The sequence below is a fragment of the Acinonyx jubatus genome, chromosome A3, assembly GCF_027475565.1.
Source record: "Acinonyx jubatus isolate Ajub_Pintada_27869175 chromosome A3, VMU_Ajub_asm_v1.0, whole genome shotgun sequence".
NCBI classification, from domain to species: Eukaryota; Metazoa; Chordata; class Mammalia; order Carnivora; family Felidae; genus Acinonyx; species Acinonyx jubatus.
This window is the reverse complement of record NC_069388.1, coordinates 53933848-53961452: the sequence shown is the minus strand read 5'-3', so window position 1 is coordinate 53961452 and position 27605 is coordinate 53933848. Positions and strand designations below refer to the sequence as shown.

The following is a 27605-nucleotide window of genomic DNA, read 5'->3' as shown; positions in this document are numbered from 1 at the left end:
CCTAACCCGGAGTACAATACTCATTGGGTTGACAATTTCTTAGAGCATAAAACCACTGCTTTTCAGAGGTGAGAGACCTACAGCTCCAGATCCTTATTTATATTTCTTAATAATTTATCGAGCACCTACTAAGTGCCAGGCCCTGTGCCAAATGCACATTTTCTTGTCAGAACGCACGCAAGCTTTCCAATATTACCACTATTTTGATTGACGAAATCGAGACGCAGAACATCCGGTAAATTGTCCAAGGCTCACAGTTAGGAAGCGGCAGGCGCCGGGCAGCGGCAGCTCCCAGTGGCAGCTCCATACTCATTACCATCATGGAGCAGCTCTGTCCCCATTTCAGAGAGGAACTAGAGCCGGGGAAGGCTAGTTGTAGACAAGTTCCAGGGGATTCTGGTCAGTACTCTTCCTGGTGCCACACATCAAAGAGGCCACTTCAATGACTGCTGAATCTGCCCGGCTAGCAGAAATGGAAGGAAAAAAGCAAAGGAAGCAGCCAGCCAGAAGTTCCTTCCTATCTGACCCCAGCTCTGGGAGCTTCCAGCTGAGCAGCAGAGAGAAGCAAGTCCACCAGGAGGGAGCAGGGGGCACTGGCAGGCCCCTCCACGACCTCCATTCTGGTTCTGACTCGGGGTTGGCCAGTTCACACTGCCCTAGGACCCTCCTCACCCACTTCTGTCAGTGTCTTAACGTGTCACTAGAATCACAATGGCAGGCGCCTGCCCTCACTCTGGATGGACAGGTGCCTACCCACAAGCACTTCATCCAGGATTAAATCCTGATGGGACACGTTTTGACCCCAGCGCCCAACACAGTCCATTAGCAATAAAAAGCACTGTAGGAACCCCCATTTCCAGCAGACAGATAGAATCCCCAGGGCGACTACCCTGGGGGGCTTTCTCAGGGTCACCCAACAGGCCCTGGACAGAAGGAATGACAGGTGCACACAACTGAAGACCACAGCTTCTGTCTTGAAAGTCGTCCCCATATAACGCACAGGAGGCTGGCGGAGAACCCAACTTCAACCTGCACCTCCAGACAGCAATGGAAAGGAAAACTCCCACAGGGATGGCACCTTCCAGCACCTGTGGTCTCTTCCCTCCTCCCCGACACACCCCTGCCCAGTCTCCCACTGCGGGGCAAAAATTCAGGCCCGAACGTGACCCGGAATTTGAACTCTCAAATCCCAAGAGCTCCAGGAAACATCTATTAAAGCGACAAAACCATTCCTTACACCGGGTGGCGGGGCTTGGGGCGCCGGGGTGGAGTCCTGAGCTCCTCCCCTCGGAAAACCGAAAGCCTACCCCAAACCCGGGACTGAGTCCTTTTCGATCTGTCCCTACCCCAAACACACGCACACCCCACACCATCCACACCCGTTGACCCCACGCTTGGGCACACCTGCCCCAGCCCACACGCACGTGCACACCTGCTCACCCCAACAAGCCCCCGGCCCCCCAAGCCTGTACACCTGCTCCCCGCACACGCGTGCGCGCGCGCGCGCGCACGCACACACACACACACACACACACACACACACACACACAACACCCCTCTGCCGGCTCGCGCCCCCCCGCCAGGCACCACCTAGCTGCCCCCCCCCCCCGCAAGGCCCCTGCCCTCCAGCCCACCCCGCTCCGCGCGCGCCCCGCCACACCCCGCGCCCGGCCCTGCCGTCTCCCTCCGCACTCACCGGCGCAGCGCCCGTCGGCCTCCGCCGTCCCGCGCAGACCCTGGGGCCTGGGGCCCCGTGCCGCCCGCCGCCCGCTCCCGGCCCGCCGCTCCTGGGCTGGCCCGGCCCCGCCGCCGCCGCCGCTTCCCGTCACGTGGGGCGGCCGCCCGGCGCCGGCAGAGGGCGGGAGCGCGGCAGTCCCCGCGCCGTCCAGCCCGGTCTGCGGCCCCCGCCGCCCATCCGCCCCCGGGCCTGGAGCTACGCGGCTCGGCGCGCGACGCCCACGGGGGACCGCCCCCCTGGCCTCAGTTTCTTCCAACCTGCCGGGATCACAACGGCTCCTGCCTCGGGGCGGTGCGCAGGGTCAGAGGAGTTAATTCGTGTAAAGCGCTTAGAACACTGCCTGGCACAGAGCGGGTGCTCCACAAATGCTGGCCCGGGACTGTTGTTAATGTATTTTCTCCTCCCCCACCGGCACGCAGAGCTTCAGGAAAACCCAGGCCTTGCCTGATTTGCTCACCGCTCAATGTCGGACACCGACACGGCGCTGGGCGGACTGTAGGCTCTCGGGAAATCCTGCTGAATGAATGAATGAAGCAATCAATCAAGGAGTCCTAGGAAAGGCCTGACCACGCTATCATCTGACAAAGTTGGGCTTGAGTTGACTGGTTGGTGGTGTTCCCTGTGGGGCTGAAATGTCCCGTTGGGTCTGCGCTGCCCACCCCGAGCCCACAGCTAATACAGGGCCCCTGGGGCCGAAAAGGAATCCCTAGAGAGAGCAGTATATTTGCATGAGGTATTTATTTTAAAAGGGAGTCCTGGGTCTATTTTACCCAATCTTTTTAGCAAAGTCCATCAGCTCTTCCAGCCACAATGAAGTATCCTGGGGTACCATGAATCCATGAACCTCTCTTTTCAACATATACAATCCAATTTTAAGATGAATAAGGAAGCTCCCTCCAGATTTGTCAGCGTTCAATTATTAGCATATAAAAGGCACATTTTCTCAGTGATTTTCTCTGACTTTAGAACCCACCAGTGACCTGTGGCCTCAGCTTTCTTCTGGCCTCCCAGGGATTGTAAAAGAAAGATGTTATCCTGAACCGGGAGGCAAATACTGGATTCTTCTTTTTCAAAGGGGAACAAATGACCCCGCAATAAAGTTAAATGAAGGAAATAAAGAACCATCAAGAAGCAATGTTCTGCGACCTGTCCTTCACCTTTCCCTTGTGAGTTCATGGCCACACACATGCCCCAACCCCAAACAGTGCTTGTTCTGCTCAGTGGTACCCATGTCCAGATGGGGAACGGGTTCCCCAGAAGTGTAGAGCTGTGGCCAGCAAGTGCACTTCAAGGGCAAGCGGCAGTGAAGGGACGGATTCAAGTCTAAGGAGGCCGGCAGCCAGGGGAACCCAGGAGCAGGAAGGCATCAGAGCAAATGCAGCCCAGTCTCATTTTGCCCAGGCCCACGAAGAAAATGTGAGTGGTCGTCAGCTGATCACTGACCCAGCTGGGCCTAGAATTTGTGCTTCTCCATTTTAATCTACCATCGTACAGAGAGCTGCACAAAACTAGCTGCAGAGGTGCTATCTCCTGACTGCCAGATACTGGCCTAACAGCAATGACCTCATTTAAGCCTTGCCATATCCTTATAAAGTGGGCACTGTTAATTTCTCCATTTTAATTTTTTTTTAACGTTTATTTATTTTTGAGACAGAGAGAGACAGAGCATGAACGGGGGAGGGGCAGAGAGAGAGGGAGACACAGAATCGGAAGCAGGCTCCAGGCTCTGAGCCATCAGCCCAGAGCCCGACGTGGGGCTCGAACTCATGGACCGCGAGATCGTGACCTGAGCTGAAGTGGGATGCTTAACCGACTGAGCCACCCAGGCGCCCCAAATTTCTCCATTTTATAGATGAGTTGCCTGAGGCGAAGAAAACGGAATGATTTGTCCCAAATTCCATGGTAGTAAGAGTAGAGCGGGCATAAGAACCCAAAATTCAACAACATAGTGAACGTTCGTATATATAAAATTAAATTCTATTGATTGAGTAGTTTATGGAACCCCTATGTTCTTGCCTCGATGTGGAAGTAAAAACGTGTATTAACAAAAAAGAGGGGAAAAGGGCAATTCTGAAATAATTATTTCCTTTCTGAAAGGTTTACCATAGGATTCTTAAAATGGCAAGCTCCACATGCGCACATTATTCCGTCTAATAACATTTGCTCTGGAACTTTCTGAAAAGTCCGTTTCACATATGACAGATACCTGGATATAAATAGCTGTTTCATAAGTGTGCAAGTATCTGCATCAGACTAATTCTAAGTTCCTCATGTTGTTTTGATTGGTTACACTGAAGAAGAAATATCAAAGTCGTAAGTTTTGCAAAGGAATTATTAACCTCATTTATTAATATTTAGTAAATATCCCTAGGGCCCATACCAAACACGTTAGGCGTATTTCATAGAATATACAAAAGATGAAATCTAACAGATTAATGACAATTAAGAGTTGAATAGATACAACTGACTCCTTTCATAGTTCCCAGCTACTCCCCAAATTTAATATCCCCTATTACACCTCCTCACACTTCCTCTGGGTTCCTTACTTCCTCACTGGCTATAAGCTCCTGAGGGCAACTAATGTGGCTACCATGTTCTTGCTGTGTCTGTCTGCATGTGGGAAGCACTCAACCAATTTTGAAAATTCCTGGTGCTCGGGGCTGGGTTCAAGACCCGCCTTAGGCTCTGTGCTGACCTCTCAGAGCCTGGAGCCTGCTTCAGATTCTGTGTCTCCCTCCATCTCTGCCCCTCCCCCGCTCATGCTCTGTCTCTCTCTCTCTCAAAAATAAACATTAAAAAAAGTTTAATTCCTGATGCTCAATATTAACAAATTACGTTATTTTTAAAAGAAGCTCTTACTGCAAAGATTCTGTTGCTCTCATTTATAAGCAGACTTGCTGCGTACACCTCTCGAATGTTTGGGTATCATTTTAGAAGATGAAGTTAAGCAAAGAAAGGTTACAATAATGATTTTTGTTTTTATTTTAGCAGACAGAGCTCACTACACTATGTATCAGCTCATTTAAGGATACGTGCACATACATTCATATACCTATAATCTAGATTCAGTACAACAAACTTTTTGAACTATTATTCAAGTCAGCTATTTCTTGAGCAACTCCTACGTGCCAGGTACTATGGTAGAAGCTGCAGGGGATCCTGGAATGAAAAAGGCACAGCCCCCACCCTCAAGCAGCTTAATTTAGTGCGATGGTTTATAAAGTATGGTCGATACTCAACGGTACCCACATTATCTCCAAACCTGCAAATGCAAATTCTTGGGTCCCTACTCCAAAATTCCTAAATCAGAAACTGCAGGACAGGGCCCAGCAAACTGTTTTTCATAAGCTCTCCAGGTCACTCTAATACTCTCTCAATTTTGAGAAACCCTGAGTTAGTAGAACATGTGGAAGAAATACCCACCTAAACAGCCCCTAATGCAAAAAATAATGTGTTCTAGAAGTTGGGTGACAGGAGAGAACCCAAAAATGAAACACTGTTTCAAGGAGCTCATGAAGGGGTGACCTATGACATGAGTAGTTTAAGTATGCAAACGCATCTTAATTATGATCTGATCGTAAAAGGAATAAGAAGTGACAATAAAACTATAGTCATTATTATTGTGGTACTGAAGGTAGTTATTTGAAATTCAAAGCAAAACTGGGGTTTTAAATACCTACAAAAACACAGGTCAAAATGTGAAGTATTCTTTAAATTGTTACATTCACTTTGAAGCTCCTTAATTTTATTTGTGCTCAAATATATTTTTGACAACTAAAATATTTGGAACATAAGTATCTTATTTCTTTTTTAAGGTTTTATTTATTTTTGAGACAGTGCAAGCGTGGGAGGGACAGAGAGACAGGGACAAAGGATCTGAAGCAGGCTCTGTGCTGACAGCAGGGAGTCCGATGTGGAGCTTGAACTCACAAACCGGGAGATCATGACCTGGGCTGAAGTTGGACGCTCAACCAACTGAGCCACCCAGGTGCCCCTGGAACCTAAGTATCTTAAATATTACACTACCAACAAGAAGAATCAACACCCAAAGTTTTCAGTCCATATTTTGTTCATGACCCATTCATTCAACATTTACTGAATACCTACTAAGTGCAGGCATCGTGTGTGCTAATGACCAGGTAAGAGATTCAAAGGAAATGTATGGACCTTGTCCCAGAAGAACTCATAACCCAGTGAGGTGATGATGCCAGGCAGGGAAGTGTTTGTTGATTTCCCTCAGTTTGTTCTTGTCAACTATAGGCACCAAGTAAAAATGTTAAAGAATAAAGCGCTATGATCTTTGAGTAAAGGGAAAATTCTTATATTACTGAACTTAAAAACTAGTGGCTACTAGTTCACACTCACAGGTAACAGCATAGCAGGAATGAACTTCAGTCTACAAACTCAAATAGGTAACAAATAGAAGGTTTTCTGTAACTGAGCTTTCTTTCTTTTTCAAGCCCTCACTCAGCTGCAGTGACAATAATCTTATCAACTGAGGCCCTCTCCCTTTCCCAGGGCTGTGTTAATCAGGTTGGGGAATTTCTGAAGTGCCAACAGGGGAAGCAAGAGATGTCAGGTCCTAGCATCACGGGGACTTGGAGATGTTCTTTGTCCACTGGGATATTTGGTTTTCAGTTTTATGGCTTCCGTATTGACAGGCCTGGCTTGAGGGTCAGGGAATGTCTGGGTTTTCTTGTTCTGGGATGAGGCAGAAATCTCTGTGAGGTGGCTCTTCAGCCTGGACATATTGAAAACATCACATCAGAACTTGTCAGAAATCCTAATTCTCCCCTACCCCAACTTCCTACATCAGAGACTCAGATTAAAGCACAGTCACCTGACCACAAATTCTCCGAGGCTCCACTCTCCCAGGCTCTGCCCAGGATGGAGTGTGGCAGGCTTTACCAAATAGTCTCTCCTTCCTTTGGGGACTGTTAGAATCTCATTCTACTTCCTCCACTCTGAATCTTGATGGTTTTATTTCTGCCCCAGGGGACACTCCCTCTAGAGATTTTTGATTCCGAGGCAACTGGAATTATCTTAACAGATTATTTTTAAAGCAGAGAAGTACTGGGAAATTAGGAAAAACAGAGAGGGAGAGAAAAGAACAGATCTTACCTCCTGCAAAACACTTTTGCTGATTAAAAGCTTGAGGCTTTGGGTTAGGTGATTGGTTCAGCAAACCACAGGGAGAAAGAGCCCAGCAAGAACCTATAATCACATTTTCAGACTCTTAAACTCAATTTTTTCCCCACCTACACCACCATCATGCCACATGCCTCCTTCGCTGACAGTCAATAGGCTACAACAAATCTCCAGGTAGTGGCTACAGAGGAGGCACTTTACAGACTCTAGCTCCAATCTCAGCACAATGTGGGGTGGCCTTACAATTTCCATTTTACAGGTGAGGACACTGCAGCGGAAAGACATGGAATATCTGTCCTAGGTGAGTGCTGAAGCCAGGCTAGAACCCAAGTCTGAGCCACTCCAAAGCCTTCCCTTTGTCCAATTTGCTAGACTGCCTCATAATTATGGTCGAATACTTTCTAAAAACCAGCTACCAGTTAATGAGTACCCTGCTCTGTGCCAAGTGTGTTATATAATCTGTACTCCTTTGATAATTCTTCACAGATGTTAGCACAGCATTTGTTTCTGATAAGACTGAGGCTGAGAGACTTGAGTAACTCACCCAACGTCTCGTTTTGCAGCAGAACAAAATCTGAACTAAGTTCTAGTTTTCAAGGCCAGGTTCCTTCCAAGACAACTGCTTTTGCCATTAAAACAATGTGCTTTCCGGTGAAGGAAATGGGGATACCAGTCACACTAATTTCACTATTGTTAGGGAAACGTAGGGGTGCCTGGGTGGCTTAGTCAGTTGAGCCTCCGACTTTGGCTTAGGTCATGATCTCACAGTTCGTGGGTTCGAGCCCCGTGTCGGGCTCTGTGCTGACAGCCCAGAGCCTGGAGCCTGCTTTGGATTCTGTGTCTCCCTCTCTCTCAGCCCGTCCCCTGCTCACGCACTCTCTCTCTGTCTCTAAAAATAGTTTTTACAAAATATTTTAAAAAAAGGAAATGTATTCAGATTTTGGTTATAAAATACCATGATCCTAATACCATGAAGTTAATGCACTTAACTCCAAATTAGAACATCCAAATGCCTGCCTCAACTCGGGTCTAAACTCTGTTCCATTTTGGGCAAGTCATCTTAAATGTCTTTCATTTAGGTCAGCTTCCTCATCACTAATATGAAAGGACTGGGCTAACGTTTAAGTTTCTGCCCAGCTCTGAAATTCAGTTTCTAGACGGAAGTATCATATACATAAATGATTAAGAAAAACTGCAAAACATCTCTCAGCTTTACCTTATCTTTTTAAGCTGGCACCTCATTTATTTCCCAACTTTTTCAAGGTTTATCTTTTAACATCCTCAGATTTGGTCACATTTTTTACTGCAATAATTTCCAATAAAATGATACATCATAGAGTATTTAGAATAAGCATTTACAACACGCCTGCAAGTTTAAGTGTTAGATGTGCCTAATGTTTTGGAACATGTATCTCTTCCACAAAAGATGAAAGAAGTAGAAAAGATGTCTTGAATTATCAAGGTTTAGATCATATTTGAACCTGCAACAATCTATTTAAACTAAAACTGTTCCTTCATTGTAGTTGTAAGTACAGAGAAAATGTACTTGTCATTTGTGCAGAGCAAATGTATAATAATATACATAAGTGTAGAGAAATTAGTGCAGAGAAAATGTACTTGTCAGTGTTGCTACTTCCTCATTCTCTGATCTTGAGCAAATTACCCTGTTTCCTCACCTGGAAAATAAGCATTTTAGTAATATACACCTCATCGTGCTGTTTTGAGGAGCAAGATTATCCATGTAAAATCCAGTACCTGGCACATCGTAAATGTCTAACAAATGTTTAGCTGTTGTCTGTCACCTGCGGTTTCGTTATTTTCATACGCGAGGTCAGCTCGGAGTATTATTATTTCGGGGAATACTTGAGCGCCTACTATGTGGGAGGCCATGGGGTTACAAGGAATTAAAGTCTCTGGCCTTACATCATATTGGAAGAGGATTAGGGGACAAAGAGGTCAAAAAGAAAAACTAAGACAATTTCAGAGGCGACCAGAGCTATACTTTGGGTAACGGACGTCAGGCTGCCTCGTCTCTTTCCCGCGAGACTGCCCTTGGAATCCCTTTGGCCTCTGCCATTGGACGTCACAAGAAGCGCGACCAATCGTGACCCTCTCTGGGAACTTGGTTTTCCCCTCTCTTCTTGCAAGGCGTCAAACGCCAGTTGTCTCCTCTGCGGACGTCCCATTCGCTCCTACCGCCCCCAGGAGTGTCCCCTCCGCAAGATCTCTCCCAGCACCCCGGCCGGCCGCGAAAGGCGGAGCGGACGCCTGGCGCACTAAAAGTGACGTCAAACGAGGCCCCGCCCGTTACATCACTTCCGGGACGCTTCCTTCGCGGAGCCTTGTGGGTAGCCGGCCGGGGTCTCCTGGCGACGACGATGGCGGGGGATGTGGGCGGTCGCAGCTGCACTGATTCGGAGCTGCTGCTGCACCCGGAGCTGCTGTCCCAGGAGTTCCTTCTCCTCACCCTGGAGCAGGTCGGGCGCGCCGAGGCGGGTGGACCTGTTTGGGAGAGAGGTTCGGACTTGAGCCGGCCCCAAGTAATCCTGAGTGGCAGCGGACACACCCGCCGCCGTCGCTTGTCCCGCCTGGTTTGTGTCAGCGTCCACTCCACACGGACCGACCAGGTCTCCCCACGCCCCTATCCGGGAAAGAGACGTCCTTAGACTATCAGGGATTCCTGGGAATTAGGACTTCTCTTTTTTGGGGTCTCTGATGGCTCCGACACAGAAGTCCTAGGCGACCCCCGCGGCCTGGATGTGAGCAAGGGCCTGGGAAAGAATCGTAGTAGCAATGAAGGGTAGTAATCAGAGACTGTCAGGGCTGGGAAGCATCGGAGAAATCGCCCTTTTTTCATAGTGTCGCCTCGTTTAAAGATGAAACTGAGTCTCGGAGAGGTGAAGTGACATATTTAAGGTCGCACCACCGGTAAGTGGTGCAGCCAGGAGGAGAAACCAGGACTCCTGGCTCTCAATGTAGCATATCCTCTTTTCGAGCTAATGTGGCCTCTGATAGTCAACAAAAGATAAGACAAAAGAAGTGATGAGTTCGGTTTAAAGTGGTAGAGAATTACTGAAAGTTTCCTTGTGGTTTCAAGTAGCTTGTTTTGTGGTTTTCCTTGTGTTTTCTCCTCAGTACTCTTTCTCTAACTCCCTCAAGTGCCCTACAGATGTATTGATATCAATTACCTTTCACCTGCAGTTCTCAAACATTTTAGGTACATCAGAATCACTCTAAGGTTCATTAAAATACAGATTGCTGGGCTCCATCCCCAGAGTGTCTGATTGAGTAGGTCTGGGGTGTGGCCTGAATATTGGCATTTTTAACAAGTTCTTGCTGCTTGTCCAGGGACCACAGTTTGAGAATCACCACCCTGGAGCAGTGCGTCCCAAACTAGCATGCCTATGAATTCCCTAGGAATGTTATCCAAGAGACTCTCCAGGGTTTTTCCGTATCTCTAAGTGTGTAGAGGGTGAAAATTGATAACAAAGGGTGGTCAAGTATAAGAGAGAAAAGTACTACTTGTGCTTTTAAATTTGGAGGGAAACAGTAAGTGGGATAAGTTTATCAGAGCACAAAGATTGGGCTTGTTTTGCCAGTTAAGCTGAGCACAAATGTTTCCAAGCTTTTCTGAATTGCAGTTGAGGAGTCCATAATCTCATTACCATCTTCGTTTTCCTTCCTTAATCCAAACTCTATCCATAGCTATTCCTTCTCTTTATGCTATATGTTTTCTGTGATGTTGAGAGCAAATTGGAAAATGAGGGAGAATGAGGTAATATTGACAAGGTTGATGGACAGTGACTGGAAGCTACTCGAAAGGACTGGTGATGGGCACCTGAGTGGCTCAGTAAGTAGGGCCACATTCTCTCTCTCTCTCTCTCTCTCTCTCTCACTCACTCAAAAATAAATAAACATGAAAAAAAATTTTTAAGTACTAAAAATAAAAAGAAAGGACTGATGAAAACGTAAAAGGGAGGTTGTAATGACGCACTGTTGTGATGGTCATCAGTAAGGGACTGCAGTTTCCATCTGTAGGGCCATCTGAAATCTTGGTGGTTAACTTCAACTTAAGCATTATTAGGGAGACATGGGAAACAATATACAGCCCACGCTTTGATCGTGATGGTAACACTCTGGGTGACCTTTGACAGCAGGTACTAAATTGTCATCACTGTTGGAATTCTTTTGTCCGGTTTCCCCAGGCAGTCTCCCATTTTCAGTTTACGTCCTATATTAAGATGATGCTGCTGGGGGGGCGCCTGGGTGGCTTGGTCGGTTGGGCATCCGACTTTGGCTCAGGTCATGATCTCACGGCCTGTGAGTTCGAGCCCCGCGTCGGGCTCTGTGCTGACCGCTCAGAGCCTGCAGCCTGTTTCAGGTTCTGTGTCTCCCTCTCTCTCTGCCCCTCCCCTGTTCATGCTCTGTCTCTCTCTGTCTCAAAAATAAACGTTGAAAAAAAAAAAAAAAAAGATGATGCTGCTGGAAATGGTCTTCGCGCCTGGTATGCTGGCTGACCAGATGTGAGCTGCAGTCCTTGTCATAGTGAACGTGTGGCCATTGTCTTTAAGATGCGGCTGAACCTGATGTTTGCAGAGCTGAATCTCTTAGTAATAGTACTTCTTAGAGAACTGTATAGGACTGCGGTGTACTTGAAGTCCCTGTAAGTCCGTGTAAGATTTAGATAACAATCTCTGACTTAAATAACAAATTTTGTAATTATATTAAATATATAATAATTGGAAATTTAAATTATGAGTATATTATATTGATTTTTATGGTTATAAATTATAAATAAGATTATATATTATATGATACATTTTATGATTATAAATAAACTATATATTATATAATTACTAAATTTTATTATTATAAAATTTGTTATTTAAACAGAAACGTTCTACCGTGTTATGTAGGTAGTAATTAAAACAAAGGATGTTATTTTGAAATTACTTTTGTTTCCTTCTCCACAGAAGAACATAGCCGTTGAAAATGATGTAAGAATAAACAAAGACAATCTTACTGATCTTTATGTTCAGCATGCAATACCGTTGCCTCAGAGAGATTTGCCAAAGAACAGATGGGGGAAAATGATGGAAAAGAAAAGAGAGCAACATGAGACGAAAAACGAGACTAAAAGGTACTTTTCAGTGGTTCTGGTTTATATGACTTAACAGTTTTGTGTTTCTTCTTTTTCTCCAGGTAAACTCAGGTAAGAAAAATTCATTTGCTCAACAACTATTTATTGAGCACCAGGCACTGTGCTTATGGCACAAATAAAACTGACAGAATTCCCTGCTCGTGTTTTAATTGGGAGAAACATAATTTAGAAAGTGAAATAAAATATACGGTATGTTACGTAGTGATAAATGCTAAGGAGAAAAGGACAACAGGGAGAGAGATTACCATTTTAGGTAAAGCAGCCAAGAACACAAATGAGAAAAGACATTTCAGCAGAGAAACCTACAAGGTAGGGAGCAAGCTAGCATTCCAGACAGAATACAAGAGTCAGGAGTGTGCCCATCATAGACCAAGAACAGTAAAGAGGCTATCAAGGCTGGTGTGGAGAGAATCTGAGGGAGAGTAGAGGAAAGAGGTTTATTGGAGGGGAGCAGCAGAAATTGTTGGCTAGATCCCATAAAGCTGTGTAAGTCGTAAGAACTTTGGCTTTGCTCTGAGATGAGGAGCCGTTGGAAGATTCTGAGCAGAATGATGACACCATATGATGTACGTTTCAACAGCATCACCCTGGCTGTAATTTAAGGTGGGGGGAGGGAGATAGGGAAGTCAAACAGGAGACTATACTGTGATCCAGGCAGTAGATGGTGGTGACTTTGAGTGAGGTAGTGAATTTGGTAAGAGGTGGTCAGAGTCTGGATTTATTTTGGAGGTAGAGCCAACAAGATTTGCTGAACTGGGAGAAAAGGTAGAGTCAAGTTAAGACATTAAGGTCTTTGAATGATGCAGGAACGAAGGAACTGTCATGTAGCTTCGGGGGCACTATTTAAATTTTTTAAATTTCAGAAAATACTTGATAAAACCACAGCAAATAAATTTCCTTTTTAAAAGAAGGCTACCTTTCTTTAACAGTGATAGCTTAATGAGGACAAGGTGTCCTAACATCCCTGAGTGGGCTAGTTATTTCTCTTCCTGTGTCTGTTGTATCCCACATGGGTGCTATTGATTAACTACTGAACTTATTCTTGGAGGTTTCTGTTTGTAAGGTAGTGTCTATAGGCAGTACACCAGTGATTGTGGGAAAAGATGCAGTGAAGGGTGGGGGCGAGGGAAAATGCTAGTGGTGAGTTGAATAGAGGTTTTAATTTGTAGTTATGAAGAAAAACTCATGATTGACCAGGAGATTATTCCCCCAAGTGTGGAAACCGTTGAAGAATGTAACACGTATGCCCTTAGTCTTTTGGAAAATACAGTCACTCTTTTGATCAGGAACACATTCAGTTCAGATCGAGGATCCTTTTAGCTTGATGGTTATATACTGGGATAGGCTACTTATTAGAGTTAGCTCTTGTAAATCTTTGGGTTAGGCCAAATATATTTTCAATTTACTTCTGTTGATTCTTAATAAGAAAGTATTTTCTTCTTGCTCTGCACATTCAGGCACACTGTTCTAAGCAAAGCTTTCAATACTGTTATACTTCGTATAAAAATCCCTTTAACCCCTCAGTATCCTTTTGGAAGACATCTTTGGCTCTTTAAAAAAAAAAAAACAAAACACAATTTGACTTTAGAATCAAAACATTAAAGCTGGAAGCATCTAAGAGACAATCAGGTATTGTTGAATTGTTTATTAATTTTTTTGTGGACGGACTGAGCTCCTGTGACGTCCTCCAGACCACACAGAGCTGGGACCAGATCTACAGCACGGTGCCCAAGCTGGAGCGGGCCTCTGGGCTCTTAGGTTGAACTCTCACAAGCTGATGCGCTGTTTCCCTTCTGTGGTGACAGTGGGTGTATAGTGAGCTTATTTTTTACCTTCTACCAAATAATGTTCAGTGGTGACCTGAGAATTGGTGAGTTTGGCGAATCACCTAGGATCTGGTTAAAATGCAGATTCTGAATCCGTACAGGTTGAAGCCTCAGATTCTGCATTTCTTGAGAGCTTGTTTGGAGGTTCTAGCAGGGGAGCGCAGCTACTCGTATACCCTTGACCGAAGAACGGTCCTTCTCTATCGGGGAAGGTCGTCCTCTTCGACCGAGCGCGCAGCTTCGGGAGGGACGCACATGGAGCGGTGAGGAAGGAACGGGACACCCGCCTAGCCAGCCAGATCAGCCGAATCAACCCTGGCGATCAATGGGGTGACAGATGTCGCAGCCAGATCGCCCTCACATCCAGATTCTGCATTTCTTAACAGGCTCCCCAGAGGATGCTTAATGCCCCTGGTCCCTGGACCACACTTGGAGATGTAAGACTAAAGTGTTCTTCCTAATAAATGGCCGCTCAAATTCTTATGTGTTTAATTAAAAGGTTTTGGGTTTTTTTCCCCCCAAGAACAAATGTGTTGTGTCCCGAGGTGTCATGAATAATGGACAAATGAACGCTCTTATCATTTGTCTTTGTGATTCAGAGTGGAAATTTGGTTTTCAGAAGCTAAATGTGAAGACTTGCTGAATTTTAACATTAAAACTTTATAAATGTTATAGTTACAGTTTAGAAAATGCCTTGGCTTTAGAGATCTTTAATGAATAGAACAGAATGTTCTGTCTCGTTGTTTGTAGACTGCTACTGTAGTAGTCTTGCTATAGTTTTCTAGGTTATTATCCTTTTTAAAGTAATAATTGATACATAGTCAAGATAATTCTGTCAATTAGAGGGTAATTTTTAAAACTTAAAAAAATTTTTTTTAGTTACTTAGGAATCTTGTTTTTAAGTCCTAGGGTTAATTTGTCGGCTGATGTTTTCAAAATATTTGTATCTTGTGTGTACATTAAAGCTAACTTACGTTTCTTGTCAGTAAATACTTTAAACGTCAAAGCCCTAGAATATTACCATTTCATTTAGGGTGAACATAGAAAATTTGATTCCCAGTAATCCTACTTAAAATAGATTAGTCTTAGCAATGTTTTTTTGGCCATTGTTTTAGCTTTGAGTTCCTGTGAACGAATGGGTTTGCTGTTCCAATTATGTTTTCCGTGAATACATCTCTGTGATTGCAGGAGTGGCACTGTGGATGGGTTAAGGAAAAGGCCCCTCATTGTGTTTGATGGAAGTTCAACCAGAACAAGCATCAAAGTGAAAAAGACAGAGAATGGAGATAATGATCGACTCAAGCCTCCCCCTCAGGCAAGCTTTACCAGTAATGCCTTTCGAAAATTACCAAATTCGTCTTCCAGTGTTTCACCCCTAATTTTGTCTTCCAATTTGCCTGTGAACAATAAAACGGAACACAATAATAATGACACTAAACAGAACCATGACTTAACGCATAGGAAAAGTCCTTTGGGTCCTGCAAAGTCCCCACCTTTGTCCCCTGTTGGAACTACTCCAGTGAAGTTAAAGCGAGCTGCTCCTAAGGAAGAAGCGGAGGCCGTGGTAAGTGTGCAGAAGTTTCTGGGCTCATGGGAGATGTGAATGAAATCTTCGAGCAGTCTGCCTCATAGCTGAGGTGGGAGAGCAGTGCCACAAGCAGATCTTGAACTCTTAAATGATCTTACTTTTTACATGTCCTTTCTCGTGTTTGAATCCTGGAAGTATAAAATCCATGATGATAAGTTAACATTTTTTAAAGTCTACTCGATTTCTTTCTTTTTTTTTCTATATTTATTTAATTTATTTTTTAATCTACATCTGAGTTAGTTAGCATACAGTGCAACAATGATTCCAGGAGTAGATTCCTTAATGCCTCTTACCCATTTAGCCCATCCCCCCTCCCACAACCCCTCCAGTAACCCTGTGTTTGTTCTGCATATTTAAGAGTCTTATGTTTTGTCCCCCTCCCTGTTTTTATATTATTTTTGCTTCCCTTCCCTTATGTTCATCTGTTTTGTATGTAAAAGTCCTCATATAAGTGAAGTCATACTGTCTTTCTCTAATTTTGCTTAGCATAATACCCTCTAGTTCCATCCTCATCATTGCAAATGGCAAGATTTCAATCTTTTTGATTGCTGAGTAATATTCCATTTGTGTGTGTGCATGCGTGTGTGTGTGTATATAACACATGTATCTATATATATGTATATGTATCTATATATAGATATATATATATATATATACACACACATACATACACACATATACACACTACATCTTTATCCACTCATCCGTCGATGGACATTTGGACTCTCCATAATTTGGCTTTTGTTGATAATGCTGCTATAAACATTGGGGTGCATGTGTCCCTTCAAATCAGCATTTTTATATCCCATGGATCAATTCCTTCTAGTACAATTACTGACCCTTAGGGTAGTTCTATTTTTAATATTATGAGGAACCTCCATACTATTTCCAGACTGTCTGCACCAGTTCACATTCCCACCAACGGCGCAAAAGAGATCCTCTTTCTCTGCATCCTCACCAACATCTGTTGTTGCCTGAGTTGTTAATGTAAGCCATTCTGACAGGTGTGAGGTGGTTATTTCATGGTGGTTTTGATATATATTTCCCTGATGATGAGTGATGTTGAGCGTTTCTTCATGTGTCAGTTAGCCATCTGGATGTCTTCTTTGGAGAAGTGTCTATTCATGTCTTTTGCCCATTTCTTCACTGGATTATTTGTTTTTTGGGTGTTGAGTTTGATAAGTTCTTTATAGATTTTGGATACTGACCCTTTGTTTGATATGTCGTTTGCAAATGTCTTCTCCCATCCTGTCGGTTGCCTTTTAGTTTTGCTGATTGTTTCCTTCACTGTGCAGAAGCTTTTTATTTTGATGAGGTCCCAATAGTTCCTTTTTGTTTTTGTTCCCCTTGCCTCTGGGGACAAGTTGAGTAAGAAGTTGCTGCAGCCGAGGTCAAAGAGGTTTTTGCCTGCTTTCTCCTCGAGGATTTTGATGGCTTCCTGTCTTACATTTAGGCCTTTCATCCATTTTGAGTTTATTTTTGTGTCTGGTGTAAGAAAGTGGTCCAGGTTGATTTTTCTGCATGTCGCTGTCCAGTTCTCCCAGCACCACTTGCTGAAGAGACTGTCTTTATTCCATTGGATACTCTTTCCTGCTCTGTCAAAGATTAGTTGGCCATACATTTGTAGGTCCATTTCTGGGTTCTCTATTCTGTTCCATTGATCTGAGTGTGTTCTTATGCCAGTACCATACTGTCTTGATTACAGCTTTGTAATACAGCTTGAAGTCTGTGTACACTCGATTTCTTTCTGCTTAAAATGTGCGAAGAGAGTGTCTTAGGCACTTTTCCTAGCGTTTTCTCATTTAGATCCTTTATCTTGGAACTAAAAGAGGAAAATATTCCTTTGTTAGCAAAGCTCAGAATGTTAAGCAATTTGCCCAGGGTCACATATTTATTAAGTAGCGTTTTAGAGCTTGACTTTTAGTCTGTCTGTTTTGCACTTATCTTAAACCACACTAGAGTGTTTAGGATTTATCACTTACCTCCCCTTCTCAAATTTACCTACCCTTGGAGGGTAGAGGAAGTTTAGGGGAATCTACTGTGTTGGACTGTGTTATAGTTAACCATTTAGATGCTTGGATTTCATATACTGGCAAATTTGGTAGAGATAGGCAATATATTTAGAGTTTACTTAGGGTTTAATTGTTGAGATTGTGTGTGTGTGTGTGTGTGTGTGTGTATATTTGATCCTTCCCTAGACATGTCAGAAAATTATTTTACTTTTAAATATCCAGTTTTATAGCTTTTATTTCTTGTCTTAGTCTATTTAGGCTGGTATGACAAAAAAACAACTTTGGGTGGCTTACACAGCAAACATTTATTTTTTATAGTTCTAGAGGCTGGGAAGTCCAGAATCAAGGCGCTGACAGGTTCAGTGTCTGGTGAGGGCCCACTTCCTCGTTCATAGCTGGCTGCTTTTCGCTGTGTTCTCACCTGGTGGAAGGAGCTAGTAAGCTCTCTGAGGTCTCTTTTATGAGGGCCCATTCATCAGAGCTCCTCCTTGTTATTTAAGCACCTCCTAAAGGCCGTGCCTCCTCATACCATCACCTTGGGGGTTAGGTTTCAAAATGGGACTTCCGAGGGGACACAGGCATTCAGTCTCTGTAGTATTCCTGTAGTATACAGTGACTTTATTATCCTCTTGGAATTGTGTGTCCAAAGGATCAAGACTCAGACTAGTTCCAACATTCTAAAGTAGCAGACCCTGAAAAAAGAAAACTATTGTGAGTGTGACCAGCTCATGCTTCTTATGTTAGTTCATCCTTTCAGTGACCCTGTGACATAGCACAGGTCTTTTTCTCATCTCGCAGATGAGGAAATAGAATCTCAGATAATTTAAATAAAGTTGTCCAGGGTGTCAGAGTTACTAAGTGGCCAGGCTGCAGTTGGAATTCAGGTCTGTCTCACCTCAGTGCATGCACCTTTGACACCGGGCTGCCTCTAGACTGACGGACTTCAGTCACTTCTGTGGGAAGTGGGAGAAGGGTGTCAGATAAGAGAGGGAAGAATAAGAGAAAAGGTAGGAGGAAGAATCTAGACCTCAAATATTACAATAAAGAGTTAGCCTCGAGGATCTTTTCTTTCGGTCTGTTAGAAAGCATTTTTCTACTCAAAAATTTTACTCCTTCAGAGGTTTGTTTTATTTATTTTTTTAATAATGAGTGTTAAGATCTTGGATTGTGAATTTGAGGAAGGCGATGGGGCAGGCAGGAAGGAAGCAGGTCTGGAGCCTTCAGTGCTTTTCAGTTCTGAATGCACCTTAGAATTACCTGGAGGAGCTTCCTGGAAACCCAGACAGACGTCAGAGCTTCATTCCTGCCACCTCCCGTGGATTCTGACTTAATTGGTTGTGAGATAAGGCCCCGGTCTGGGCATGTTTGTAAGTGCCGTGGGCGATTCTAATTTGCAGACGTTAGAACCACAGCTGGAAAAAAGGGTGGCAGGGGGCTGGCTTTTTTTCCCCAAGCTCCTAAAGTCTTTTCCCACCAGATGGCAGCAGTGATCTACTGTGCATAGATTAGTAGTACACTTTGGTGGTTTAGAGTGCTCATTTCAAGTTATTCTCTGCCATTTCTGCAAGTATATACTGATTTCTGTTCATGTCTTTTCAGAATAACCTGAAGCCCCCAGAAGCAAAGAGGAAGATACAGCATGTTACATGGCCATGAAGGAAAGTTTCCAAAAATGTAAATATAACTGTAACTGTAGTTTTTCAAGCAAGTTCACATATATTGACAGTATTTACAGAGATCCTGATTATTGTGGAATTTTCCAAAGAGGTTTCAAATTAGGTTTGAAAAAAGTCTTTCCTTTTCCCTTCCTCCTTTTTTGTTTTTTTTAATTTTTGCATTTTGTTCCCTGATTTGGAAGGAATTTCTTTTTCAACAAGTGGCTTAGTGTGAGTCATTTATAGCGATCCTAGTCAATTATTAGCTGCAAGTCTGGTATAAAGCATCTGATGACTTTTAAGAATTATTCTCATTAGCCTGTTTTAGTCTTTGGGGAAATTTGAGGTTTTGTTTAAGCTCAAATCTTCTGGAAGTTCACCATTTTTATTTCTTTTCCCTAGCAAAAGAATTTGACAGTTTATCCCAACATTTTAGTAAATACTGCCAAACTCCTCAAGGTTCACCAATAAAGCATATTTGTAGTGCTGCCGATAAACTATTCAGAATATACAGATGAAACTGCTATTCTCCAAGTGCTTACATTGCCTTTCCCCATAAAAATCAAAAGGTAAATCAGTGCTTGCTGTTGCTCCTTCCCTTGAAGTCCCGACAGGATTGGTCTGTTAGGAGCCGACTGGTCGTTCTCACAGCTGGTCTGCCCTTTAAGATGTCCTGGCCGTGTAGTAGCCCTACCTGCTGTTTTCGTGAGCAGTCTGTGATCTCAACTCTGAGCGCAGGGATCGCTCCTTCCCTGGTGCTGCAGCTTTTCAAAAAGAAGCCAACTGTAAAACCTTCAGGTGTGGTCATGTTCAAGATGGCACCCGATGGCAGAAGGTTTAGAGAGTAGGAAGAGGGGGATGGAATTCTAGAACTTCAGAGAGTCCAGGAAGGATAGCGGTGAGAGGGAAGCTTAGTGTCGTCTGGAGTAGGCAGAAGACAAGAAGATACTGAAGCCAGAAGTCACCCCAGAGTGGCAGCATGGGAGACGAGTACCAGCTGGACGGGGCCCCCTGCTGGGGTGACGGGGACAGCTCCCCGCAGGACTGTCTGTCACACGCACAAGTTATCCACTGAGGTTGTGTGTTCCTGTTGGAATGGTGTCACCATCCCATTTGTGTGGTGGGAATCAGTGGGAAAGTAGGGTATACCTTAGAGCCGTGAGTTCTCATGTCCACGTTTTGCCTTGTATTTCTAACCAAGTGCAGAGGATACTTTATACTTTTTTCCTTATGTGATCGATCTTCAAATTGGGGTTTGCCTTTTCTTTACTTCTGACAGCAGTCTCGTTCCTCTTTTGATTTGTTAACGCAAGTATTTTAGTTCAGCTCTCAAATAGCCTTACAAAAAGTTCATTCAGCCTTGCAGGTACATATGGTACTAAAACTTTAACCCTACAGTTTTTAGCCATTCTGCCTTTATCCAGTCGATAAATCTATACATACGAGACAAAATTGGTACACACGATGTGTTGCATGTTGTGCTAAATCAGTAACTACATAGTTACCTGCGGGGCTGATGCGTGTAATACTGTTGAAGGACAACTGTAACCCTCTACATAACTGTAAAAGGAGATTTTAAAAATGCAGATTTTAGAGTAGAATGACAGATTTTTGTATTCAGTTGTCCCTGCTGCTCCCATCTGCATTCTTTCTTAGTTAAGAGAGAGTTAGCCATTTGACAGTTTTAAGTCAGTGGAAACTTATTTTTAGTTACTCAAGAAAATTAATTTTTAATTTGTATATTTAACTTACAGAGTAGGTTGGTAATAACAGCTGAACTGTGTAACATTGTTGCTTCAAATTGAAGTTTATATTACGAACATTCAGAATCAATGCTCATATGGCAGCATATTATTGGGCTATTTTGAGTTTGAAATGTGGAGAAGTGGGAAACCATGGACTGTGTATTACCTAATGCTGACATCTCAGAGCGCTGTGCCTTCTCAAGGTGTTTACATACAGCTGGTCTTGAGATGTCTTCCTCCACATGACGAAGCCTACTGAATGATGGGACTTTGAGGCAGAAGTGTCGGCAATCTTAGGTTTTGAAGGGTTCCTTTGGTGTGCTTTAAAGCTTACAAGGAATTGAGTTGAATGGCAAACGATTTGGAATACTCTTGACTCACGATCATTGTAATATTGTTACTATCGATTTCCTGTTTCAACAGAGCCAGCTTTTTTTGGGGGGGGGGGGTGGTAGGCAGACGAATGGCATTCGAGTCAGTGAGTGGCTTCTGAGGTGTAGTTATGAGCACTTGACCACTTCCGCCACTGGCAGGTGGTCTTGCTCTTTTCTTCCCCAACTTCTTTGTTCTCGGTTTCTTTTTTCTTATTCTCCTTTTCCATATTTTAACTTTCTTTGCTTCTAGTCTCCATCCTCCTTTCTGCAGACCCTAAGCATCAGGCTTAGGTTTGCGGGTCATAATGCCTGGCCCTACGCATTCATTGAGGAGTGAAGATAGGATAACCCCCGTTCCTCTTACATTTGAGGGATCATAGACTGCCACGTGAATTCTGGAAGTCTCCAGCCCCTGCAGCACCAAAGGCCCTAAATTGCTTCCCAGTGGCCGTAAAGGCAGTGCAGTTTACCAAAATAGCTTTATTAATCTAGACGGCTACGAGACACTTTGGAAAGTTGGTTCAACTACCACTATGAGGCCATAATATTTTTGCTAGTATTAAAATTCCTCAGAATTGTAATTATTATTTGAAATAATATTTTGGTTGACTTCGTTTTCTGAGAGATGATTCTAAAACTGGTCTAGAGACTCATTCAATAGCAATGACCTTTTAAAAACTTACATTAAGTAAAACTGCCAGTAGCTTAAATCATACACGTGTAAGAGCTTCCTCTATTTACTACTGTGGACCTTCAGTAATTTTAAGAGGTTACAAAACGGTCAAAATGTTTTTAAGCGTGCTCTTTTATTAAATGCTTGTGCAGGTTTTGTAATTCAGTACAGAGAGTTTAACCTTGTAATGTACATTTTTGTATGTAAAGGTCTTTTAAGTAGCCTTATCCTTATTTAAATAAACTGAATAAAATTATTGAGTAGGTCTGTCATTCATAAAAAAATAAAATGGAAAAACATTCTGTAATGACTTGGTCTCCTTTTATTTGAGCAGACTATCCAGTGGAAAAGTGTCATTCTTTATAGTACGACCTTCTGTACCAGAATTGACTGGGATCGGGCATGATCCCCATAGTCCAGCCACGTCTTGGGGACCCTACCGTGAAGTGCTGGGTGCTACAGTGGCCTGGCGTTCAGGAGAGCCTGACGCCACAGGGGCTGACACACCGACTGCCACTATTCTTTGGTAGACGGAAACAAGTCCCTCAGACCTTATCCTGTGTAAGCTTTCTTAACAAACTGGAACAAACCAGAGGTTCAGGCGAAAGGATTATTTGCGTTTGGGGTGGTCTTTATTTATTTATTTTTTTAAATTTTTTTTTTTTAACGTTTTTTTATTTATTTTTGAGACAGAGACACAGCATGAACGGGGGAGGGGCAGAGAGAGAGGGAGACACAGAATCGGAAGCAGGCTCCAGGCTCTGAGCCATCAGCCCAGAGCCCGACGCGGGGCTCGAACTCACAGACCGCGAGATCGTGACCTGAGCTGAAGTTGGACACTCAACCGACTGAGCCACCCAGGCGCCCCTGGGGTGGTCTTTAAAAGAGTAAATCTCTAAACTGGTCATCTTAACGTTGGAAACCGAAGCTCTAAATTAACTGACTTGTAAAAACACCTCAGGTTACTTTATCTACCTTGAATTTTAAAAAAATAGGTCATTTTGGGGGAGGGGACAGAAGAGACAAATTTATGTTCATTTACCTTGTTTTTCCTAAAGTGCTGTTTACTGAAGTGCTCTGCTTTTCCAGCTGTTAAACCTGGCTGTCTATAGTATTGTGGCAGAAAAAACAAAGGTGTGAGTTAATTATGTTCCTGCTCAATGAAATAATGGATGATCGTAATGACAGAAAGAAAATCAAACCGAGAAAGGAAATCGTGAGAGATGGGGAATGTAGGGTGAAGAGCTGCTTTAAATATAGTGGTTGCGGGGTGCCCGGGTGGCTCAGACTCTTGAGCATCTGACTCTTGATTTCAACTCCGGTCATGACCACAGGGTTGTGGGATCGAGCCATGTGTGGAGCCCGCTTAAGATTCTCTGTCTCCCTCTGCCCCCTCCCCAGCTTGTGCTCTAGCTCTCTCAAAAGGAAAAAGAGAGAGAGAGAGAGAAAGAAAAAGGAAGAAAGAAATGTATGTTAGGAAAGACCTCTTTGAAGAAATTTAAAAACATTTTTTAAATTCTCTTTTAATTTTAAGTAAACTCCACCCAACATGGGGCTCCGACTCACGGCTCCAAGATTGAGAGTTGCATGCTCTACGGGCAGCCAGCCAGGTGCCCGCCAAAGAGATTATTTTTAAGGGGACAGTTAAGGAAAGCTTTCAGGAAAAGCATTGTACACGTGATAGATTTTAAATGTTTACATATTCTTTGTTGCTCCTTCTGTCAGACATGGAGTCTGTTTCCTGCTGCTCGAATATAGATTGGTCTCGTGATTTGCTTTCATCAGTTGAATGCTCCTCTCACTCTGGGACCCCTACTGCAGCCCCCTGAGAGAGCCACTTTTCTAGTATGCTAGAAAAACATACTAGCCAACAGCACTGACCACCAGGTGTGACTTAATCCCCCGTTCCCGCTCCAGCTGCCCCATGAGCGTCCAAGGTGAGACCAGCCCAGATAGACTCTGAACATCCTGAGTGAACAGAATAGGGGCTACATTAAAGCCACGCCAAGTGTCGCGGATGGTTTGCTGCCCGGCATTAGATAACAGATACCGGACAAGAAGAGTGAAAGCAGAGAGACTTAATAGGATTTTAGAACGAAAAAAAAAAAGGGATTTCAGAATAGAAAGACTGTGCAGCTCCAATCAGTGAAAATAGCAGGAAGCGTAGTTTAAAATGCAGCCAAAGCAGGTAGGCAGGAGCCGGATTCTGTGGGCCATGCTAAGGACTTTGGGTTCGATTCTAAAAGCAACTGGAAGCCGTCAACTGTTCAGACTTGACCAAGCATTTAGCCAAAAGACAGAAATAAGACTGGCTCAATAAAGTATGTAACAGCTCTAAGCATCTTTTTCTCTAGTAAAATTATCCAAGTTTTTTCATTTTGTTTTTCAGTCCATTTGCACTAAAATATTTCTGTTTCTTTGGCTAGTGATTAAACCTTAAGAGACTAAAACACCACTCGTGGCAAAAGAGATTTTTTGTAAATGTAGAAACACCGTATCTAGCCAAGCTCTCTGTTACGTCCGTCCTGCCCTGCTGTAGGATTTTTTTTTTTAATAAACTTTTAAAAAATCAACCTTTCATTTTAGGAACGTTCAAGATTTGTAGAAAAATCGCCAGGAAAGGATAGAGACTTCCCGTATACTGCACACCCAGTTTTCCCTATTACTGATCGACATCGGTCTGGTACGTTTGTGGACTTCCCGTCAATACCGGTCCGTTATTGTTAGCTGAAGTCCGTAAGTTTATTCATATTTGCTTAATTTTTTACCTAATGTTATTTTTCTGTCCCAGAATCCCATCCAGGACACCGGTAGTATCTGATACCCTGCATACATTAGGAGTACGTATAGACTCCTCCATAGGGTCTCCTCAGACTCCTCTTGGCTGTGACAGTTGCTCAGATTCTCCTTAGATTTTGGATGACCTTGACTGTTTTGAGGCATGCTGGTTAGATAGGTGTGGAAGGTCCCTCCATTCAAATTTGTCTCATGTTCTTCTCATGACTAGACTGGGGTTATGGATTTGGGAGGCAACATCACCGAGGTAAAGTTCCACTGTCATCCCACGTTAAGGGTACGTGCTGTCAACGTGACTTAACTGCTTTTGCAGTGTTAGTCTTGGTCACCTGGCTGATGTACTCTGTGTCGGGTTAATGCAGAGCTACTCTTTTTCCTCCTCTTCCTACTGGACTCTTTGGAAGGAAGACCTGAGGAGAGCATTATTCTCCACCTTATGGGCCAAGTGTTCCACATAAATGACTTGTGATTACTCTGTGCAGATTTATCTATTCGCCCTTATTTATTTACTTAATAACTTAGGTCAGTGTCGACTTGGACTCTTACACTTTGGGTTATTATCTAATGCCTTCTTATTTTTTTTCTCCAGTTGTTCCAGATTTGGCAATGGGAAACTGTCAGCTGTCTCCTGTGTCCCTTTCTTGGCTCATCCTTGTGGTTTCTTTTGAGCCCTTCCTTACTTTCGAGTGCTTCCAGCTGCTGTAGGTTCATCTTGTGAGGTTCCTGCCCCCGTCCTAAACTCAGCCATTCCTCCACAGAGTCTTGGTTCCTTTTACTGACGAATGGTGTTAGCAAGATCTGGACACTGAGAGTGGGGCGTCGTTGCTTCTAGATCTCAACTGACAGAGCAAAGAAATAGATGTGTGTGTATACTAACCGTGTAGATACACGCATCTTAAACATCTCTCTATAAAGTAAGTTTAACATAAGTTCATACTGATATCTCCAACTTGAATCCATTACCTGTGGATCATTCCAGGCGTCCCTTGCTTGTCTGTAACCTCCCACCCCAACAGTGAGAAACTTGGCTCCCACCGTCCACCATCCATTTCCTTCATCGTTCAATTCCAGCACTCCAGCAGCTGCAGAATTGTTAGCCTGAATCCGTGTGCAAAACGTTACCAATTAGAGTATGGCGCTTATGCCTAGTTCCGTTTGCTTTTATTTTCACAGATTCCTCTCATTTCCTGTCATGTAAGTCATTATCACTTGATGGGTTTGCGGTTTTACCATTGTAACGAAAAAGAGACTGTCAAGTTAACTTTTCTCTATTTTCTTAATCACAAACAAAGTGAACTCCCTGGAAAAACGTATCATTCATTCAACAGGTGTTTGCTGTGTTTTCACACTCTTACAAGGCATCCTTATAAGACACGGCCCCTGCCCCCAAAGGGTTTTATCCTTTGATCAATCCCAATTGTTTCAGTCTAAGTATTCAAATAATTTGAGAAGGAATCTGAAGAACATTTAATACTTCAAGTCACGGTATTCTGCATTCTAGATAGTTTACTAGTTATGTCTTTAATTCTTTGAAACCTGAGGAAGCCAACCCAAAACAGAATGGATTTTTCTTTTAGAAGATCCGCCGGGGGAAAATAATTAATGAGTTAAAAATTAATTTACATGCCCTGTGTTTGAGACAAATCAAAACATAGGTTAGTGTTGGATTGGGTAGTTGAAGGCCCCACATGTGCAGGTATGGCGTCGCATGGGCAGGGGGGCCCTGAGGAGGGGCCTGTCCTGTTCCCTGGCCTCTCCACCACCTCTCGGGTGGGGAGCAGAAAGTGTAGGGGGGCAGAAGGAAGAGAGGCTCGGGTTTTTTGTTTTTTTGTGTTTTTTTTTTTGATAGTTGACCTATATTAGTTTCAGATGTACAGCCTAGTGATTAGACAATAACGTATATTATAAGACGCTCACAGTAAGTATAGTCACCATACAGCGTTATTATGCTATTGGCGACCATGTTCCCTGTGCTGTACTTTTCATCCCCATGACTTCTTTATTTTACAACTTATTTATTTATTTTATACCTCTTAATCCCCTTTACCTATTTCCCCCCATCTCCCCACGCCCACCCCCTCTGGCAGCCACCCATTTGTTCTCTGTATCTAGGAGCCTGTCGCTGTTTTTTGTTGTTGTTGCTGTGTGTTCGTTTGTCTTGTTCCTGGATTTTTTTTTATTCATATGCTTTTTTTTTTTTTAAAGAATGTTTTTTTTTTTTTTAAGTTTATTTATTTTGAGAGAGAGAGAGAGAAACAGAGAGAGTGGGGGAGGGACAGAGAGAGAAGGAGAGAGAGAGAATCCCTGGCAGGCTCTGCAGTGTAAGCGCAGACCCTGATGTGGGGCTCGAACTCACAAACCATGAGATCGTGACCTGAGCCGAAGTCAGATGCTTAACTGACTGAGCCACCCAGGCGCCCCTTTAGTCACATGCTTCCAACTGTAATTGCTGATAGATGTCTGGGGAGAAAGTTACACTGCTCCTATTTTTGTAACAGGGTTTTATTTGTCATTCTCTCCCAGTTGCTTTGCCACTCTTAAGAAGATCATTTTCTGGGTGCCTGGGTGGCTCAGTCGGTTAAGCGTCTGACTTCGGCTCAGGTCATGATCTCACGGTTCGTGGGTTCGAGCCCCGCGTCGGGCTCTGGGCTGACAGCTCAGAGCCCGGAGCCTGTTTCCGATTCTGTGTCTCCCTCTCTCTCTGCCCCTCCCCTGCTCATGCTCTGTCTCCCTCTGTCTCAAAAGTAAATAAACATTAAAAAAAATTTTTTTTTAAATAAAAAAAATAATAAAAAAAAGAAGATCATTTTCTTAGTTGATGCACATTTTGGCATAGGTATCACCCAGACGTTTCCTCGGTGTTTCAGAAGAACTGCTATGTATTCAGAG

The 27605-nt window shown here is 43.6% G+C and overlaps 2 protein-coding genes across 4 annotated transcripts in view; one reads left to right on the top strand and one right to left on the bottom strand.

The window, feature by feature from the left end:
- Nucleotides 1–9025, bottom strand: part of TGFBRAP1 (transforming growth factor beta receptor associated protein 1) — a 68084-nt gene extending 59059 nt beyond the window's left edge. The window contains exon 1 of one of the 2 annotated variants that reach the window (XM_053200367.1): nucleotides 8810–9025. The gene's annotated coding sequence lies outside the window, so the exon portion shown is untranslated. Of the gene's footprint in view, nucleotides 1–1696; nucleotides 1838–8809 lie in introns of those variants that run through there. The other variant, XM_027069379.2, reaches the window with a different exon arrangement.
- A 70-nt stretch (nucleotides 9026–9095) lies between these two features.
- On the top strand, nucleotides 9096–22222 carry CA3H2orf49 (chromosome A3 C2orf49 homolog). 2 transcript variants are annotated; one of them, XM_015075537.3, is made up of 5 exons: nucleotides 9096–9363; nucleotides 11860–12026; nucleotides 15062–15188; nucleotides 15315–15437; nucleotides 19073–22222. In XM_015075537.3, exons 1-5 carry the CDS (start codon nucleotides 9265–9267, stop codon nucleotides 19127–19129), a joined length of 573 nt encoding a protein of 190 aa, XP_014931023.1. In that variant the 5' UTR covers nucleotides 9096–9264; the 3' UTR covers nucleotides 19130–22222. The 2 variants fall into 2 exon arrangements, with proteins under 2 accessions (XP_014931023.1, XP_014931022.1); XM_015075536.3 differs by having other exon boundaries at nucleotides 9113–9363; nucleotides 15062–15437.
- The last annotated feature ends 5383 nt before the right edge of the window (nucleotides 22223–27605 follow it).